Here is a 13,564-nt window from a genome sequence, read left to right as displayed (position 1 = left end):
TAAAAAATTGTAATAAAAATAAAAAAAGAGATCCTACTTATAAACACTGCAATCCCAGAAATAAATGACACAGGTGAGGACCACATATTACACTGAACTGAAGGCGAAAAGTCAGTCAAAGGTAACTGGAGTTAGAGAATGAAGAAATTATAAAAAACACCTTTTCTTGAAACCAGTTAAATGTGTGTGTGTGTGTGTATGTATGTGTGTGTTTTCACTCTTGCCAAAAAACATTTGTGTTGGGTTTAAGCTGAAAAAGAGAACGAAGACAGGGATTTGCCAGGTCAAAATGTTGTTGAATTTTAGCAGAAGATTCCCGACAGCAGGAGCCGATTCCTGGATACGCGGTCCAGGCTTTAGGAGCGGGGGGGAAGAGGGAGAGACTGAGCAGTGCAGACTGCAGGGCAGGAGGGGCATTAGCTCAGTTCAGGCTGATGTCAGGACAATTAGAGGTGCACCACAGTGCATTGTGCACAGCGCCTGTCAGCCTTAATCTCTGCTGCCGTGGCCCGTACCCGCAGCCAGGCCACAGCCCACGGGAAGCGCTAACACTCGGGCCCATATTGCTTTGACAGTTGCGCTCATCTAGAAGTAATGCAAAACGGTATTGTGATGTATACACGGTGACCCTGCACTCTTGTCTCTTACAACAACAAGGCTGTGTGTGTGTGCAGAGCCAGGGAGGGCTGGAAGGGAGAAATGACACTCTGAGAGGGAAAGATGGAGGTTACAGGGAGAGAGCGAGAGAGAGAAAAATAAAGAAATAGCAGAGAGGATCTGGAACCTTAGCCTCCCTTTCTACACATCCCCCCCCTCTGATCCGGTGCCGTCCCCCTCCTCCTCTCTCCTCTTGTTCCGTATCATTGTTGTGGCTCCTCTACAAATCCTGGTGTTTGTTTTTGAGGGAGCTGCTGCGTGTGGTGACAATGTTGGAGGTCTCCTCCGCCTCTTCGTCCTCTTTCGCCTCCAGGACGTCACTGAAGAACCTGAAGATGGAGATGAAACTCATCCAGGAGGTCAGCTCGTGTCTCTCCGTGCCTACATGTGAAAGAAACACACAAACACAAACATGAGCTGTAAAGCTGCAGGCAAAGGAAGTGCATGTGGATATTCAAAGATAATTAAAAATGTAACTCCGTAGCACAAAGATTAAAGATAAGATAGTGTAGTCTCTTCAGGTTCACCACTTCCACGATGCATTGAATCTCCCCCTGCCAGCCAAAGACCTTCTGCATGAGAGCCATGACAGCCTATGACCTGTTAGTCCAATGGGACGGCCTTATTATGTTATCCAAGTGGATACCTGATAATCAACACCACCGCATGTCCCCTCTTTCCATCTCAGGCCTTCCAACAAAACCAGAGTTATGTACAATGGGTGCACTAAGTGAAACCAGTGGAGCGGTAGTCATTCATTCTAAAGGGCTGATTGAGGAAAGGCAAGACAGGAGCAGGAGAGAGGAAACTAGCGAACATATCAAGTGGTCTGGCAGCGGCTGGGGGGGTAGGCAGCAGTGCCGGGTTTCCCTCTGACCTTCTTCCAGGTTAGCCAGTTCCCAAGTTGGGGTCACACTGGTGCTTGAAATCTGGTACATGCGCCTCAGGTTCCTCAGGGTTACGGTGTCACGCAGCAGCTTTTTTGGAAGATAGCTTAAACTCGGCGGCGGTTTCTCCGGCTATAGAACACCTCGGCTCTGCATCGGAGCGCCGGTGATGAGGATGGATCACGGCTGCAGCTGCTGCCCGACTCATTCCTGCTCCCGCTTGCTAACCATTCAGCGCCAACAGATAATGGCTTGTCTCTGCCGCCGCTGGCTAGCTGCTCAGCTGCTTAGCAACACAACTGTAACTGGACTTGAGAAGCCACATTGAGGTGGCCTCTTGTTTCCCCTGAGGGAGAATAGGTTTGCTGCAAGATGATTTTAAGAGTTTCATCCCTTGATAGATGGATCTAAGAAAAAAATTTACATGTGTTTACAGTCCGAGGGATGAGTGAATACGAGCCTGGCAGGAACGAGTTTTCTTTTTTTAATCTTTATTTGCACACTTCACTCTTTTTTTGTTGGGACCTGCAGTTGTTTGTAAGATAAGAGCAGTAAAATGGATCCCTGCAATTTCCTCGTGAGGATTAAAACAAAGATTATGCGCAGGGTTGCCTGAAAACGGCTGGTCCCAGCAGCGCAGGGTTGAAAACCATGACCCTTCAAATCAGTAGTACATTAGAGATACCTCTTTACCTCTGCTCCTGTATTCAGTGCTGTGCGCATTCCTTCTTTTCTTCCGCTCCCCTCCTCTGTGCACATTGTCACAGCTATAAAAGCTAGACTAGAAGGCTGCAGGGATACAATTAGGAGGCACCTTAAAGGCTCCCTCGCCATAGACCGGCCTCTGATGACCACTGCACTGACCCCGTGTTTATTAGATTGACCCCTGCCTGGACACATTAATGGAGATGCTGTGCGTACGTGTGTGTGTGTGTGTTTGTGTGTATGATCGTGAGGACCGAGGGCAAGAGAGTGGATTTGAGTTCAGTTGCTGGAAGTGTGTTTTGCTTGTGTGTGTTATTTGTGTGCAGGAGTATGTAGGGTTCTCGATAACTCAGAGATAAGGGACTGCGCTGCGTGCTATATAGCAACCAGACTGCAGCCAGTGCCTTGGGTCAAATTTACTGGCCTGGCAATCATGGGAGTCAATAACCCGGCCCTCTCGGTGACCGTGCTACCTATGTAGGGCTCAACATAACACCCATCCCTGGAAAACAAAGACACAGCCCTCTCACACCTCTAATCTATCATTTATATCCAATTTGAGGCACTGTGATCTTTTTTCCACCTCCTCCTCCTCCTCCATGTTTTCCGCGTCTCAACGGTTTCTCCCTCGCTAGTGTTTTTACTTCTGTTTTGTCCTTTTTTCCCCTTCTCCTCCCGCAGAAGCGATCAATGGCGCAGCGCTCTCCCGTTCACCCTGAACTGGCGGTGAACTCCCGCGGAACGCCGCCAGCCTCTCCACCCTATCCCATCGCCGTTCGGGGTCACCAGGGGGGCGTCTCTGTGCCAATATGCAGATGAAACGGTGCCCCTCCGATGACTCCGGACTCTGGATCCACCCCTCTATATGGTGCAGGCTTTGAGATGAAGTCCAGCCCCCCCCCCCCTCCACCCAGACAACACTCACACACATAAAGACATAAACCCACTCTCACATTGGCTTAAATAGGCCTTTAACAGCTTACGTCCACTCTTCATTTAATGGCCAAAGTGTGTCGAACCTAATGGATGTTGTCAAAGCTGAGATGTGACCACTGATTTAGAGGAGGGACCCGAATGCCAGGCTTCACTGGCCGCTAAAGACACGAGTACACGCACACACACACGCACACACACACACACACACACACACACACACACACGCAGAATTACCTCAGCTATGCCACAAATCAAAGTAATATCTTAAAAAGATGTGGGGATCGATGAGCTGTCATCTGGCTGTATCCCCTGTGTAAAGTGAACCCATAAACAGCCAGTGACAACTACTTATCCTCAGCTTTAGTCGCTCGCTGAGAAAGTTTTTATCTCATAAGCAGATTTTGTTTTGTTTATGGCCGATTGATTTCATGTATTGTTAAACTAAGATCTAACCGGCAGAGAGCTCTTCCATTTTCATGACTTTAATTACAACTTGTTTAACTATTTAATTGGTCAAATGTTGCAAATAAAGAACGTTGTGCATTTCCTGTGTGCTTTCTTGCGTTGACTATGAATCAATTAAGTTGCATGTGCCAATTTGAACAGGTTTATTGTAATCCCATTAATCTAATGAAGTTTAGCCTAAGTGCAATAATGTCCTCATTTATTGTAAATGCAATAATGATGTTACTGTGAGTTCCATAATGCAGAGAATTGTCGAGGGAAATACAGGGAACATTTCTCTTTACTTTAACAATATGTTTATAATTATATGGCAGGCTTAACCGACATTACCACTGCAAGCGTAGGAAGTAGAATGATGACCGATATGACCTTGAGGTAAGGCGACACACACACACACACACACACACACACACACACACACACACACACACACACACACACACACACACACACACACACACACACACACACACACACTGAGCTCCATCATGATGTTCCACTGAGCAGGTATAGAAACGGGGTCTGTGGTGAAAGCCCTCGCTCTTTGCTCAGGTCAAGGCAGAGTTTCAGAGCGGCGTCTCACCTGCGCCCTGTGTTTGACCATTTTACATGTGTCGTCTGAGCCTGGTGAGGCCGCCTCATTATGTGACAGGCAGAGCAGAGTATTTGATCCTGGATATTTAGCCTCCTCCTTTCTGTCAGAGCCACTGGAGCCCTCTCAAGGTAATTGACTGACTGTTTGATCTCCCTTCGACTCTGCACTGCTACAAGACACTGACAGACACACACACACACACACACACACACACACACACACACACACACACACACACACACACACACACACACACACACACACACACACACACACAACGGTCTACTCGTGGCAGGCACACACTCACACATGTAGCACATACTCCGCCGCAAACACACACGTCCATGCAGAAACACACACAAATCCACACACAGTTGTTATCATTTGTGTGCAGGACCAGAGGAGGAGAATTTTGAGCTGTTAAAAATGAAACAAGGAAACTCCTTCATAGCTATGGGCCATGCTTTCTTCCCTGCGCACCAAACGCTGCATGCTGTTACAAATGGTAATCTGCTCTGATTGTCACAAATTTCAAAACAAACGCTAGGTGACTGAAAAGCCAAAGTGACGCCCCGAGTGATACTCAGACAGAAAGCCTGAATCAAAGCATGCCGACTATAATTAGGTTCCATCTGGGCTACATTATTTAAAGCCGCACCAGTTAATTGCTTGTGTACAAATGGCCTATTTTATTTGAATCAAACTCTTTTTTTTTGTGATTCATAATTACATTGATATGAAGGGGGACATATCTCTTTACTTCATTTACAATATAAATACATATTCAAATTATTAAGAGGACTTTGAGGAAGGGGAAATGTAAAGTGATGATACTTTGCGTGAATTGAATTTCTATAAACAATTATGAGAGTTTAATCAAATATACTGACAACTGGGTTAAACATTTAATAAGCTTCAATTAAAAAAGGAGATGAACAACGATACAATCATGAGGCGAAAATTACAAAAACAGAATATCTAACAGGACTGATAAACACCATATTATTGCATGCAGAAGCAAACCTTTTTCTCATTTCCTCTTGTCAAAGTTTTCATCAAAAATCTAACACAAACAGTGCATTTTCTTATCGATTTCCTATCGATGGTAACCTAAGCTTTTGTTTTATCTCGGTGTGAGGCCGAGCAGTGCGTCGCGCGGCGGGCTCTGGCTGGCTGTAACCTTAGCCAGGCTGCTGTTTGTGAAAACTATCTGTTGCATGGATCAGCGGTGGCGAATCGCTATCTGTATCCTGGTTGTCAGATGATCGGATTTCCGCCCCTGACGCTCTCTGATATTAGATGATCTTCTGCGGTGTGTAGTGAGAGCATGTGCACAATTTGTGTGTGTGTGGGTAGACACCGTGTGTATTAGCTGCTATGGTTGTCCATATGAGATACAAAGGAGCGTATAGACAGTTATGCGCGTTGTCATGTTGCTTTGCTGACATGCGTAAAGGTCAAGGATGTCATTCTGTCCCATGTGGCTGTCTGCCTGAAGGGGGCAGGACCTCGATGCCACTGGAGACGAGGTCAGAGAGCCTGGGCAGGTGACAGGCGGTCAGCCACACCGCCACAGCAACTCTGTCCTTTGTAACAAAACATGGAGATGCTGTCTACAGTCAAAAAGTGAATTATGTCTAGATTTACTCCACCACCCCTCAATTTCCACTCAAGATAAACCCACCGAACGAGTAGTGCAGGTATAATCAAATAAAACTTTTGTTTGTGATGTGCATTTTTTAATAAAATCACCATCGCGCTGAGCCTTCACTCATCAACAGGAGCACAAGAGACAAGTCGCTTCACGCAGGAAAAATGACTCAAAACAGAGCTCATTTCATCAAACTAGTCGTTTCACTGTTGCTTCTTGAATGCATTTCATTTTTAATGCTCGTCGGGTAAGTGGGGCTGCTTTTCCCCCCCATCTCCCTCGTACTGCTTTTAATTACTTTGCTCATTATTATGTGTTGTTGTTGGACAAAAACAAGGCAGAACTCATTACACATCCACAGATGAGGAACCTGAATCACTCGCTACACGGGGGGCCACTGAGGGAACTCTGTATTTACTTGGAATGAAATACAAACAGAACAGAGACACAGTGAAACAACATCAAGCCAAAGCCCAGAAAAAGGAGTATATCGCATTAACTTGCTTAAATCATCACCCTAAGTGAGCTACTTTATATTCCGTATAATATTTCCTGGGAGAGTTACACTTGCGACAACAAGGACTCTACACTGGAGACAGTGGCGGCGCACTTCTTTCCACTTCTTTCTCCTCGGTTCCCTCCCTTCCTCTGTCCCTCCCCTCTCGCTGCCTCCCTACCCAGACACTGAGACTGCACTGAGTGCTTTTTTATTTTAACGTGAATGAGTGGCCTTGGCCGCCATAAAGGACCCTCGCTTTTATAGACTTGGAGCGGAATATTTACAAGATAACCCCAGTCCAAGGACAGCCGGGGCTATTTGATACCAGGGTCGGACTCTCCCTTCTCCTCTTCAGTAAAAAAATCAAAAGCCTAAACATACCCCCCCGCCCCTGACAGCACCTCTCGATGTCAGTTGTTTTACTCGCCTGCGCCGAAATGGGATGAGACACTTTGAATAAGAGGAGAGGCAGATGTGTGTGGCATTCAACAAACACATCGCACTGACCACTGCACGGGGTCAGTGCAGTGGTCATCATTAAAATGATAATGACATTAACAATGGAGAGACAGAGTTTTGTAAAACTGCATTCAATTATTCAAAAGGAAGATTCAGGTTAACGTTGTATTTGAACGGCGTTGTGAAAACAACTCGCTCAAAATGTGTCTGTGTTGTCAGGACAGAAACAAGGCAGGACATTAAATTCACTTATTAAATTGATGAGAGACAGAACTGTTTGTTTCAATATGTACTAATCTCATTTCCCTCATATCAAGAGAGGGACACTGTTACATTTGAATAAAACTGAAAGACTATTTTAGACAAGGCTAAAAAGAAAGGAAAGAATTGTCGAAAACATATCTAGAGTCAAATAAAATAGAATTAAATGTATTACTTGATTTAAAGGGAGCTTTAGAGATTTAGGTCCAAGAACACTGTTAGGGAAGATAACTATGAGGTGGTTTTGTAATAGAAAGAAAGATTTTAGATAGCTTAAACAAAACATTACCCCTTCAGATGCACACATGAGACACACTCTGCTATTTCCTCCCTTACAAACAAACCCCATTATGGAGAATCTCCATCGAGACTTACTGGCAGCTTTTGTTTCTAAAATGCACAAGATCTGTGCATGTACCTGTTGATTTAGTGTTTGTATGTGACAGAGGGAGCCACAGAATGAGCGAGAGTGACTGGCCGAGTGTGCACACACACATGCATGTGTATGGAGGGGCCATGTTGGGAGTGCCACCCAGACATTACCACTGTAAACAGTGCAGGCCTCCTTCCCTGTCCAGGCCTTTTGTTCCATCTGCGCAACCATTGGTTGGGACTTAAATGGCAAACACTCGGGGGCTGCTAGCTCGCCTGACATGGTTTTGTTTTTGGCCTATTGAGGGGCAATGGAGAGCTTCTGTTTCTATGCCCAGGCACAATGTGTCTCAAAAGCAGCATGGCTGAAAAGAGAGGCCCCCACAAAGACTGTCCATTCGTGGAGGCGCTGCATGCATGCACTCACATAGGCACAGGCACATGCACGCACACATACACACACAAACACATCATGATGCCTGGGCATGGGTCAGGACAGACAACCTTGCCACAGACGGTGGTGGAGGTGGAGCGCGCACACGTAGGTAGGACCATGCACACAGTCGCACACTCACAAGCGTAGAGTCTCTAACTGCACCACTTCACTATACTACACTCAGTCTTCACTCACATGAACACACAACCTCTGCTCCACTTTGAAGTCGCACAATGAGGTCTGGCATGCACACATGCACACACACCTCCTGAGCACCTTCAGGACAATACCAGGCAAAGAAACACACACACACACACACACACACACACACACACACACACACACACACACACACACACACACACTCCTCTACAATGTCAAGACATACACACATCACTCAGTCACAAAGAAGGAGGAGGAGAAGGGTTGGAGAGGCCCCTTCTGCACCTGTAAACCTGTAAGAAAGACAGACTTGAGTGTGAGAACTTATACACACCATGTAGTCTCATCCTTATAGAAGGATAGAGCTCAGCCATTAACACCACTGACACATGCTTTGTGCGATGTAAGGTATAACTGCTAGTATCTAAAGGAGTTTACACGCTGGCAGCAGCACAGTGAGGGAAACTACAGTACATGCATCATATTCTTACTGATTTACATTCATTCTTCTTTACAAATAAACATTTTGCCTTCTGGCTGTAAATGTTTATACAGTATTACTGGCAGATTTAATAAAATGCCTCGTTGCTTCACAATGCAGGGCTTATATCTAAAAAACGGCTGATTTTAGGACCTTATAGCAACAGTAGTCATGACCAGCACTTCACCCAAAGACCTCATCAGCATTACAAGTTCAAAAAAAGAGTTGTGCAGTGGGTGTAGATTAGACTACGCAATGATATGTCGCCCGATGTGTCACGATCTCAAACAACAGACTATCGGACACAAAAAGAGAAGAAAACCTTTTGAGCAAACTAGTGGAGCTGCACAATTTCACATTTAGCCTCAGGTCGTCCAAAACTGAAGGTGCACACAAAAACAAACACACACTCACATGTACACGTGCATGTTTTTAATTGGTGAGATGACACAAGCCATCTACCTAGCAGCAGATTTCAGCAACAATTCAAACACTGCGTGATTACACAGTGTTGGTATCTCCCAGGGCAGTGGGCACACAACACAAATACATACTTCAAAAGATAAAAAACCAGAGGCTGGCAGACATGCGGGAGGACACAGACCAACGCTGAGCTCAAGAGTTATTCACAGCATTCGTATTTAAACAAACAAAACCAATCCGGCTTAGTAAAGGTGACTAATGCACAGCGAGAGAGCGAAATTACGCTGCTGAAGGACATTTTCTATACAACTACTACTGATTTGCACGTAGGTTTGGACTGCGGGTTTACTGAGAGAGAGGTTTTAAATCTACGTCTAACAACAGAGTGTTCTGTAAGAGCCTCATTGTCTTTTTTGTGTCTCAAATGAATTACCATACACACACACCTGGTGTCCATGTATAGAGGTACTTGTCACGTGACCTTTTGATCCCATGCATTGTAGCACATACGGTGGAGGACAGGAGAGGAGAGGAGAGGAGAGAGGGTCAGGTGGGGGAGGAACAGGCCAGGGGTGGAGATAGCAGAGTGGGTGTTGAGGGCGGGGCAGGTCTGAAATAGATCACTTAAGGGAACAAAGTGTAATTAATGGGTCGCCACAGATAAGAGGGCTCGGGCCCTATCTGGGAATGTGCTAATGGAGTTGACACACACTCAACAAGATCAGTGGACAACCCCTCTTTATGTGTGTGTGTGTGTGTGTGTGTGTGTGTGTGTGTTCATGTCTGGGAGCGTGTGCATGTGCATGCACAGGCGTGTTTAACTTTTAAGGACACGCGGTGGATAAATCGTGGAAGAAGACTGCTAAGGTGACAGGTTAACTTGGTTTTCTCCATGACGAAGATCTGCCGCCGATGCATTCGCAGAAATCCCAGACGGAAACAAACGTGTGCACACGCCCATAACACACTGCCATGTCTACGTGAGTCAGCCTCCCTAACTCACATCGACTTCCCACCTCACATCAAAACATGAATGATGTTATTACACTTGGCGAGCCGGGACGCCTTCTGTCGCGGGGATGTGGTTGTTTACGGAGAGATGGAGGGGGAGGAAGCCGCCTGGTCAAGAGAGGGTCAGACCTGAAGTGTTCTAAGAGAAGCAAACTGACACAAACCTCTCCTCAAACTTCCTGCCTGCGTGTGTCCCTGCGTCAGGGGAACCCGGCTGGAGCCAAGGGGCCTGTGCTTGTGGATATGGGTGTCTTGGGTTCGGAGCCTGGCTGGGGAGGCCGGGGGTGGGGGGGTGGGAGGGTTTGCAGGCGCCCACGTGCGCTGGGACAGTGAGATGTCCTGTGATGGACAAGGCAAGACAAGGAGGATTTCCCCTGTTTGTCTGTGAGAGAGTGGAGCAGCCGCGTCGCATACACACAGGGAGAAGTCTGTCTCCGGGATGGATTTCTTGTGTGAATGTGTGTGGCATGAGGTCAGGCATCTGGTTGGTTTTGTGTGTAGTTATGTGTGTGCGCCTCTCTCAGGGTCACAGACCCCGGGGCCATCTACTTCAGTCTGGTTTAGTCAGACAAGCCGAGGCCACATTAACACACTGCATGACTTAATAATATAAAGACCTTTGGTTTGCCCAGTAAATACAAGGCCCCGACGGCTGAATAATCAAAAACAAACACACATCTTACATCTTTATGGAAATGAACGATTTAATGTCATTACAGTCACCTTGACAAGTCAATAAATATCAAATGAAGTAAGTGTAACACTTCTTAAAACACAAGGGCATGACCTCGACAACAGCAAGGTGTGCTAGGAGCTCTGGGTGAATCTTACATTTTGCATAGAGTTGTTAAATGTGTCAATAGCAGCCTGGGAAAAAAAGTGTGTTTTGTATGTGTGTGAATGTGTGATGTAGCAGTCAGGGGTTAAATAGAGAGAGACGAGACTCCAATCTGTCAGGACAAGGGAAGAGCAGCTTCAAAGACTCAACAACAAGCCCTTTCTCTCACACACGCGCACACACACACACACACACACACACTCACACACTGACGGACAGTCCATTGCTCCCAGCATATCTCTACTTTGTCCTTGGACTGTCTGAATACCACTGGAGGCGAACATGATTTGAGAGAGCAAGTGGGAACAAGAGAGAGGGAGACGGAGAGAAGGGAGGAAAGAGGGAAATGATAGAGGGAAGGAGAGGGAGAGAAAGGAGGCGCCCCTCAATGACATCTGAAGAGATAACTCACTCTCCAGAGCTTCTTTTCTCTTGCTATCACTTTCCGGGCAGAGCTCCTTCCACATAAGGCCTTTGCGTGTGTGTGTGTGTTAACTTTGTGTGTGTGTGTGTGTATGAATGAGTGACAATAGTGTATGTGGGAATACCGAGTACGTGAAGGTGAAATAGGCAAAAGATTTTTGAATCTCAATGAGATGATCTAAAGAGCTATCAAGCGCAATGATGTGCATACTGGGGCAAACACATTGTATATGTTCGCCAGAAAAATAAAAGTTGTCAGAGATTATGTTTAAAACTATAATTAACAAAATATAAATATATCATGTAAAAAAAAAGAAACCGGTTTGCAGGTTTGTTTGCATGTAACTTGAGCTGAGAGTTACTGTAAGAAGTGCATATTCAGGTCAGAATCCTTTTGCTGTGAAATCCACACTCAGACGGCTGCTTCAGAAATGATGCACGGAACTCAACACGAACAAGTGCCGGCTCCTCTCTTGATTGAAAGTTAACTTTGGGAAAACAAAGCACCGGGCCACCAGCGGGTCACAAGAATTGTCGAAAACACCCAAACAAAACAGCAGGAAAACACAAAGTGGCTCGATGCCGCCACTGTTGTCAGAAACGTTCCCCTTTGTAAGCACGGGCAACTGTGGGGAAGAGTTAACCTTTTGATAAGCTGCTTGGAGCCCCAGCTGTATGCATTTTTCATCGAAATGTATGAGTCAGAAAGAGAATAATTATCTCCTCTTGCTCTGTGGAGAGGCAAGGGGTTGCAGCCCCCAGTCTGCTCTTCATAAATTAACTAAGTCCTGAAATGAAGCAACACTGATGAGCACTGAGAGAAGCTGAGCTAATTCATCACCCAAACACAGAGGAAATGTTCACAGTAAAACTTCACACACATGACGGACTTTGGAATTGCAAGTTGTATTTAGATGTTCCTTTCACTTTATAACAGAAACAACGCTCCACTCTAATATTCTTTTCATTCCAGCGTTGAATAAACTTTAAGACAACTGCAGGCCTGCATTCAGGCCAATGACAGCACTGCTACAAATAATTGCTTCCTCATTCACTTCAATGAGATCACTGCATGTGCAGTGAAGCTGTTGTTCCTGACTGGCGGAAAGTTGGCATCTGGCCCTGCACTGTGTTGGCTGACCAACTATTAACTATTAACTGTTATTTACCTTTTAAACAATGAGGCAGTGACTATGTTTACATGGAAGGCAATATTCAGACTATTGACCTTATTCAGAGCAAGACATTATTTCCGTTACGATGTTGACACGAGTTGCTAATAAAATATTCCATTCATACTCCTTACATTCCACAGAGCATAGTCTGATTATGACTCACGTGCACTACGTCATACGTCCGTCGTTCCCTTAACCTATTTGAAAAATTGCGATGCTTGCGCCCATCACAACACTTCATAATATCCATATCCTTTTAAATGTGTAGCATAATAACCCAGAGATGTCACTTCCTCATAGCGCCACTCATCCTGTGCACAGGACATGTGCTGTCAATCAGTTACCGTGTGTCGCTGTTGCAAAATATTGTAAAGATTCCAGGAGGATGTAATAATGTGATTAAGATGTATTTATGTCTGCATAATGCAACTATAAGATCGAAATGCTTCACACGTTTCAATTCGATTACTGCTTAATCCGAGTATGATCTAACTTGGGTTAAATCAGAAAATGCTGTTTACAAGTAAGTGCCTTATTCAAACTATTGACTTAATCAGGTTAATATCAGACTATTGGTGTCCATGTTAAAGTAGCCGGTGATAATACTGCTTGGGTTTAATCAACCCGACCAATGTGATGCAGCGTATTGTTTGACTGAAAATGGCCCAACAGTCCTTGCTCTGGAAGACTTTCCTATAATCAGTACGAGAACAAACACACACACAGAGACACACAAGTCGAGCCTGCCAAACAGTGCGAGGTCACTGATCCCTGCTTCAGAGTGGCCACGATCACCTCGAGAGGAGACACACTCTACACCCGTCCTGGCACAGACACACGTTTACACAGAGACACACAGAGGAAAAAAAAAGAATAAAAAACAGAGCACCCACCCCAACCGAGCTTAAGACCTTTATCCAACAGCGTCAGCTAACATCAGATACACACACAGTCCTGCCCTGACCTTGCAGCACTTCAAGATTAATCAAAATTGTGGCTGGGATCAGAGGTGTGGGTACAACGGGCAGAGAGTCATTCATTTTGTGCACGTGTGTGTATTTCTTCTGTATGTGTGTGTATTTGTGTATGTGTGGTGGACAGGACAGACTCAGAGATTGAGGGAGGGGA

At 45.5% G+C, this 13,564-nt stretch overlaps 1 protein-coding gene and 1 long non-coding RNA gene across 3 annotated transcripts in view; one reads left to right on the top strand and one right to left on the bottom strand.

The window, feature by feature from the left end:
• LOC117767559 overlaps positions 1-3,730 on the top strand; it is a 23,535-nt gene extending 19,805 nt beyond the window's left edge. Inside the window, exon 2 of the long non-coding RNA XR_004614902.1 lies at positions 2,931-3,730. This is a non-coding gene — a long non-coding RNA (uncharacterized LOC117767559). The remainder of the gene's footprint in view (positions 1-2,930) is intronic.
• fam172a (family with sequence similarity 172 member A) overlaps positions 1-13,564 on the bottom strand; it is a 156,927-nt gene that overhangs the window by 1,198 nt on the left and 142,165 nt on the right. For both annotated transcript variants that reach the window (XM_034595307.1, XM_034595308.1), the window contains exon 11: positions 1-1,038. This exon is cut by the window's left edge and continues 1,198 nt beyond it. In XM_034595307.1, the coding sequence (XP_034451198.1) occupies positions 878-1,038 (161 nt within the window). In that variant the 3' untranslated portion in view covers positions 1-877. The remainder of the gene's footprint in view (positions 1,039-13,564) is intronic.

This window comes from Hippoglossus hippoglossus, chromosome 9 (assembly GCF_009819705.1).
Source record: "Hippoglossus hippoglossus isolate fHipHip1 chromosome 9, fHipHip1.pri, whole genome shotgun sequence".
Taxonomy (NCBI): domain Eukaryota; kingdom Metazoa; phylum Chordata; class Actinopteri; order Pleuronectiformes; family Pleuronectidae; genus Hippoglossus; species Hippoglossus hippoglossus.
Note: the sequence above shows the minus strand (reverse complement) of the source record. Positions and strands in the feature narration are given on the sequence as shown.